This window comes from Sinocyclocheilus anshuiensis, unplaced genomic scaffold, assembly GCF_001515605.1.
Source record: "Sinocyclocheilus anshuiensis isolate Anshui unplaced genomic scaffold, SAMN03320099.WGS_v1.1 scaffold641, whole genome shotgun sequence".
In the NCBI taxonomy this organism is placed as follows: Eukaryota; Metazoa; Chordata; class Actinopteri; order Cypriniformes; family Cyprinidae; genus Sinocyclocheilus; species Sinocyclocheilus anshuiensis.
In genome coordinates, this window is record NW_015536503.1 from 251,725 (window position 1) to 259,122 (window position 7,398).

General features: G+C 35.3%; 2 protein-coding genes across 3 annotated transcripts in view; one reads left to right on the forward strand and one right to left on the reverse strand.

The window, feature by feature from the left end:
• LOC107690535 (prestin-like) overlaps positions 1-4,182 on the reverse strand; it is a 21,282-nt gene extending 17,100 nt beyond the window's left edge. The window contains exons 1-4 of the mRNA XM_016488894.1: positions 4,045-4,182; positions 1,977-2,236; positions 846-985; positions 459-569 (exon numbers count right to left, since the gene is read on the reverse strand). Coding sequence (XP_016344380.1) covers positions 459-569; positions 846-985; positions 1,977-2,149 — 424 coding nt within the window. The 5' untranslated portion in view covers positions 2,150-2,236; positions 4,045-4,182. The remainder of the gene's footprint in view (positions 1-458; positions 570-845; positions 986-1,976; positions 2,237-4,044) is intronic.
• Positions 4,183-6,889: 2,707 nt separating this feature from the next.
• Positions 6,890-7,398, forward strand: part of LOC107690898 (tetraspanin-33-like) — a 5,855-nt gene continuing 5,346 nt past the window's right edge. The window contains exon 1 of one of the 2 annotated variants that reach the window (XM_016489313.1): positions 6,890-7,285. In XM_016489313.1, the coding sequence (XP_016344799.1) occupies positions 7,202-7,285 (84 nt within the window). In that variant the 5' untranslated portion in view covers positions 6,890-7,201. The remainder of the gene's footprint in view (positions 7,286-7,398) is intronic. The other variant, XM_016489321.1, reaches the window with a different exon arrangement.

A 7,398-nucleotide genomic window follows, 5' to 3' on the forward strand; every position in this document is an offset into this window, starting at 1 on the left:
CCCGTTCTGCATGCACTTATGCCTTTGCTCACACAGTCAGTCCTGCCTGCAGCTAGACAGCAGCCTCTGTGGTCTCACATCCCTGTTTGGACCGAGCAACTATTCCATATCGATTTTTTGGAAGCTCTTTAAATGTGTTTATAAATGCACGAATGTGAGAGTGTAGTCTGCTTCTCTTGGCAGTCCACAGACACTTTCTTTGTTTCTCTCTTTCTATATATATATATATATATATATATATATATATATATAAAACAATAATAGACAGGTGTTAAAAAAATAGTCCCGCTGCATGAAGTCATTGTGTAGTGTCAACCAATCAGATTACAACTTCCCAGACCAAGGAAGCACTTTCAAATTATGTGAGCAATATGCACCAGACGGTCAACGAACCAACTGTGGGTGGCCCATCACAAGCATGTTATTAAAAGCCTGACACACATGCAAATGAGTCTTACCTATTGATATATGTTTGGAGGTACCAAAGAATGTGTATAATAGCACAGGATAAAACGATGAATATAAACCAAACACTGGAGGAACAGCTGCCAGCATCGCATAAGCAAGACCTGTTGAATGTGACAAATCAAGAAAAAGAGAAATGATCAAATGAATATGGCCATTGATAAATTAATAAACAAACAACAACAACAATAACATTATTAATACTACTAATATATAGTTACATTTATTTGCTATATTTATAATAATTATTATTATTATTACTATTAAAATAAACAACAAAATTACTACTCACCTACTATTAAACATATACCTTTAATATGATTTTAATATAATTATTTTTTTTAATTTTTAATATTAACCAGTTGTCAATCAAATCTGACCTTGAGGTAGCTGCATTACTCCTGCGCTGATGCCAGAAACGATGTCTCCGAACAGGTATTGCTTTAGTGGATATGATGGCAGCCATGTTAAAATGGGCAGAAAACCAAATACAACAGATTTGGCTTTCTCAGATGAACACCTGAAAAATAAGAGAGAGATGACTATTAGCATGAATATTTCATTCCTCTTCACTGTAGTTTTAAAATGTTATGTGTGTGATTATAACGTGCAAATAAAAATTCTGCAAACAACATTTAAAAAGACATTTAAATCAGACGTTACACACCGTGATGCACCATATTTGAATACAAGTGAACAAGACGTAAAAGCAGAGGAGAAGATTATCAGTTAATGACCACTTAAATTATAGTCCGCCTTTGTCCATTAAAAGAAACTGAATCATCAATTTATCCAGCTCAGACTGGGATAGGCAGGTTTAACAAATGTAATGTCACTATACTGTTGTGTAATACTAGTACTCCTGCAATATTATATTGAGGATATGATCAAATAATAAGACCATCATAAATGACAAATGGTTGTTTACTTAGTCAAACAGTTGCTTTATCAGTCCAAGCTGATTTTCTGAAGTTCAGATAACACTCGATCCTGATAAAATGATTATAGTTCAAAATTACAGTCCCAATAATGTGAAATAGAACAACTGAAACCAGTTTATATATTTAGTGGGGTCCAAAAATCTGATACCACTAGTACTTGTATTTAGCCTTTTTTTAAATAAAATTTTTCATTACTACTTATATTATCAGAATAGCAATTTGAACTAAAAAAAATGAACACGAATGTCAGAATGTATTTGGTTTGTCTCTCTTTTGTTTTTACAACAACAACACTCAAACTGCATGAACTTCACAAGTGTAAAAGCTGATGATCATGCCCACAGGCATGATTTGAGAATGATCACCTTGTGCTTCACTGAAAGAACATCTTATCTGTACAAAGAGTCGCATGATCAATGTCACAAATATGCTTGTATGATTTGTAACCTATAATACAGTACAGAATATTTCTCAATACAATCACAGATTTTTGGACTCTACTGTAGCTCAGAAAAAAAACAGACCTATCATCAGTAACAAAGAAAGCGGAATGTATTGAAATAGCCCTACCAGAGATGTTCAGCTATTCTCCGTTGAAAGGACTTGGGTGTCCTCTTCTTCCTATGCAGAAGCTCTGAGTCAATATAGCCTTCATTGAGCACAGGACGTTCCACGTGGTACATCAGTGTAGCGGACAGTTCCTCACTAGCAGTTACGTGCTCCAGTGGTGGAAAAACAGGCATGTCAGGCTATGATGACCTTGTGAATGCAATCGTGCTCTCGCTTTACTTCCTCTTCCTGTTTTCAATTAATGGTGGAAAGAAAGGTCTCTGTGACGAAAGAAAAGTTAAGAATCAACTTCAAACAATCACAAACAATGCTGATTTAATTCAATCATGATCAGCTATTAAGTAACAAACATTTTACGTCACACTGACAACCCCCTTGGTTTTATTTGGAGACATGCAGAGGTCAAACTCAGCTGGTGTATAATTACAAGCCCTCAAAATAATCTATCATGATTTATCTACCAATCTACCATGATTTATCATGCAATGGCATACTGGCTACTTAACATACTTAAATACAGCATCAAGAGCAAGCACACACTCAAAAAAAAAAAACAGCCTGCAAACCTATAAAATAACCTGCAGAAAAAAATAAGTAAAACAAAATAAAATAAAAATCTGATAAACGTTTTTGCCTTTAAAAAAAAAAAAAAAAAACAATAATAAATACATTTTATGCATTCAGACCAAAACAAAGTTCAACGGAAAGTAATATGGTTTTATGATTTAATCCACACACCAGTGTGTCTAAAACACACAATCTGTCCTGAGGACACAGTGTGCAGCTTGAGCAATAACAACTTATCCAAGGATCCAGTCCATTTTTAGCACAGTCCTCTGCAAATCACAAGACCCTAGTAAAATGAAATGCACTGGATGTGACTGATGTCAGTGGTGTAGGCCAATGTTGACAAAGCAGTGGTATAAACATTACAAACGACACAAGATAAACCCATGACATACAAGGGTCATTCCATGAAACAACTGTATAATCTAAAAGGCGATTTTTTTAAAGACTTTAAAACATTTGATCACAAACAATGGGTTTAAATGTTAATAAATTACAGTGCGTCATCTCAACCTGAATGTAAAAAATACAACACTGATGTTTTGTATGAAGTAACAGGGGTGACGGCATCAGAGTTGCCAGTTTTACAGTTCATTTAGCCATTACTAGGCTTGTGCTCAAGGTCATGACGCTACAAGCCATTTATTGGAAAGCAAGTTTAATGGTGAAATTTCTACAAAAATAATGTTTTCGAATAATCAGTTGCCGATTGTACAAAATCATGGTAAAAGAACATTAAGACATTTTAATAATGTTTCCTATTGACAAACATGGCAAATCATACAAAGTGATTTTTATCAATTTATCTTATGTTTTGTTTGGTTTGTCAGGAGATACTAACCTGTCCTTGAAATGTTCACATTTATCCTGAATGGAAAACATTACTATTCCATTTTATTATTATTAAATGGAATTCACACCATCTTAACATCACGGTGCAACTTTTCTATTTTTGCTTCTTTTTTTCGTATTTAGTGCAAATTCAAAGAAAATTAGCATTTTTGCTTTTAGGTCTACATCCAGAAAAAAATAGGATTTACAGGGCTAGGGACAGACTAATTATATACTGCATTAAGAAAAAAGACGAAAAAAACGCATTGAAGAAGAAGAAAGAAAGTTACTGGATTTGTGATGATGCATTTAGAAAAATGCCTATAATAAAACACAGTAAACGCTGCTTTTAGCTATTCCTCGTTAAAGTCATTGTTTACACATATGTTTACGAGGAAACATGAACACCAACCAGCATGACATATGCACGTGTCAACAGCAGTCATGATGTAATGACAGTGACTTCCAACATCGTACGTGTCTTTCTGCCACACTCACACTTTTTAAAAACATAAGGCAACTAGAAATAAACAATTTTTGGGAGAGAGTCCTCGTTCTGTTCAACTCTACGACTCCACAAACCTGTTAAGCAGGTACGATATGTTTTAACTAAGGGGCTTTGCCCAATTATTGTGGTTTAAACGAGGAGAAAACAGCCTAAGCATCTTACCTCTCGCCGCCTCCGTCCTGAAAATGACCCAAGGTCGGTGAACTGAACTGAACTGAGCTGAGCTGAGCTGAGTAGAGCGCCAGCATCGACTGTCCCGTTACTGTGTACCATTTGAAAGCCCTTTAACTGCCGACTACAGCTGCGTCATCAGCTGCGCTGATAAGAAGAGCGCGACGTACCTCGTGCGTCACTACTTACGCCAGAAGAGCAACATGGGACCAGTAGTTCTTTACTAACTCAACCGTATCAGATAAAGGAGATAAATACTGTACACAACACATGATATCCGGTTGATTTAAGAGAGATTGTTAAACGCGTAATTAAAGTTCTGTAAGTAATTATTATTAGAGCAAAACAGCGTATTTTATACAAAATAAATTACTTTCCCTAATATAACAATGCAAGGTCGCAAGTGCAATGTAAGCGCGTCATCCTGTCACAACTATGCAACAACAAGTTAATACCAAGGTATTATATGTGTATTTTGACCTGTCGTAGCTGGTTTAAGCTGGTTATATATATATATAATACACACCAAATATCTAAAAATAAAAAAAATTTAAATTTAAATTTAATTTTTTTAAGGTGTTTTAAAATGAACATTTAAAATGCTTCAAATGGCTTAGCACCTCACACTATAGCCTACAATTTAAAAAATCTAGTTAAATAAGCTAATAGACTTGACAGAGGCCAGGTCACATCGACAAGAAAAACAGGAAAGGAAAGGAAAGGAGAGGAAAGCACATTAAATTGAAAGGATTTCAGTAAAATCTGATTTCTACTGTATCTTAAATCAAAATAAATCACAATCACAATGTATCCTGAAATAATGTCATGACTAATGAAGCCTTTTTTCAGTCATTCCATGCTAGTTTAGGATGAACGTATTGCTTATTTTAAGTTATATACAACATCATCATCATCCTCATCATCATAAAGATGATTACACTGTCCTACTTGTAGTCACCCTAGCAGCCTTCAGGGTAGCCTAGAGCTTTAAACAGTCAGAATCATGTGACACTTTTAAAAGTAGAAATATTATAATTTTCTTACCTGTAGAGAAAATGTCAAGGTTTAAAAACCCAATATCAGCATTTAGCCTACAGTCTTTACAACTATAGCATTGCTTTGGCACATAAAGCAAGAAAACAGAAATAAAACAGTGGTGCACTGAAAGTCTTTGGTGACTTTGGGCACATCCTGGAGTTTTGAAATGCTTTTTAATGGTTAGCTGTACAAGCCCATTTAATTTATTGCACAGAAATATGGCACTGCAATACTGATTATGTATTGTGTACTCATTGTGCAGGGAGGATGCCATGCCATAAACCTTGCTCTGTCTCCTTTCAACTCCTAAAATACATTATTTGTACATGCATTTCGATTAGCAGAACTGTGACATCACTCATTAAAAAAAAAGAGGTTTCAAAAAAATTGAGTGTTCCTCAGTGAACAGTTTTTAAAAGAACCATTTGTTCTAAGTGTAAATAACATTTTAATATTCTGAACCGTTTGTCGCTATAAACACGCTTTTATGCAATGCAAAGGTTCTATGGATGTTAAAGGTTCTTCATGGAACCACAGATGCCGGTGTTCATTTTAAAGAGTATAGGTGGGTTGTAAGGGCAGGGGCGACGTTTCCGTATGTCGCCATACACTAGCCCAGTCAGGTGTGCCGTGGAAAATCCAAACTCTCTATTATATTTCGTTATTATTGTTTTAAATCACTGCTATTGGTCTTCCTTATGTCTGTTTGAGGGTTTTTACAAATATTTAACCAATGAAAAGCATTCAAAAGAGTTTGTCGCTAAACTTTTTAACGCTATATGGATCCTCAAACTGTCAGCAAAACTTCTTAATTTCACCCTGCTTCCATTCAGAACAAACCTGGAGACAGATCCCGGCTTGTTCGCAATGCAAAGGTAAATAATACATGATGTTTGAATAAGTACAGCGCTTTCTTTACTAAAACACTATGTCTATAAAGGCTAATGTTTTTGTTGTGTGTGTGTTTGAAGAGCGGAGAATAGCTTTTGCCGTCTAGTTGTAACCAATAGGCTACTTTTGTAGGCTACGTTTTAAATATCCTGTGCATAAAGCGCTTCATCGTCTATCATGAGATTTTGGCCACGTGTATTAAACGACATGAAAAACTAAGCGCCCATATAGCTACAATAAATGTTATAACCTGTACGTTTATGAAAGCATAATGCAATGCACTTGCTGCCTCAGATGCGGCCGTTGTAATGACAGACAAAACACAGATCTCCGTCATTTGCTGGTCAAAAACCTTGTTAACTCCATGTGAGCTTGATTTTCATCAAATGTTAAGTGCACGTGTCTGATAAAGCCACATACCAACTCTGACGACGCAGTGTTTAATTATTATTATAAATAAATAAAAAAAGCTTTTTCCTTTTCGATTTGTTTTATATTTCAGTGCTTAGTAATGTGCACTAAGCTTTGTTTGTTGGATGTTTGCTTTAAGTGATAGGCCAGGTTAGTGAAATTATATTATCTTGCTGTATGTGTGTCGTTTTCTTTAAGTTTTCTGACTAAAACCAAACAAAAAGCCATTTTAAAGTGGTTAAATAATAATAATAATAATAATCGGCAGGGATCCCCAGACCAATAGAATTAGTGTGCCTCCTCTTATTTTAAAACCCACGAGCCGCCACTGTTAGGGGTCTCCAGGAGGGGTCAGCACCTCCATATAAATTTAATATGAGGATAACTAGTTCATCATGTGTATACAGTGAACATATGTTTATAGAATACTACAGAGTTGTATGTTTTGCTAGGTCGCACCTTACAAAATAGTCAAAGGCTCTCACAGGTGACTCGCATAGAGGAAAAGAAGAAAGGAAACGCCCACTTGTGCTCCTGGCGCACATGCGAGAGCTGTTCGGCTTTCTCCGAGCTCATTGACTGCTAAATCAGGAAATGCCTTTTAAGACAACAAGCCCAGATTCAATGCGATCGATGCGTTCTTTTGATTTTAGTCGCTCGCGGGTGTTTAATAATCATCGAGAGACTTGACGAGTCGTTTTAGAAAGAGCCGAGCGAATGATTTGATTCTGCAGAATGAACATCAAGACAGATAAAGTTAGGTGAACGCTGAAGGTTTGTAGGTGAGAGACATCACACACCTTTGATCATGCCAAGAACGAAAAGCGACGAGTTCACTTTCGTCAGTCCAGCTGTGAAATATTTACTTTTCTTCTTCAACATGATATTTTGGGTAAGTGTTGCTCACTATATTATTTTATTATATTATAAATTTAATAAACATTAAAACATTTTTTATTTTTTGTGTTTTTCAAATATAACTTAATATATAATAAAAAATAAATA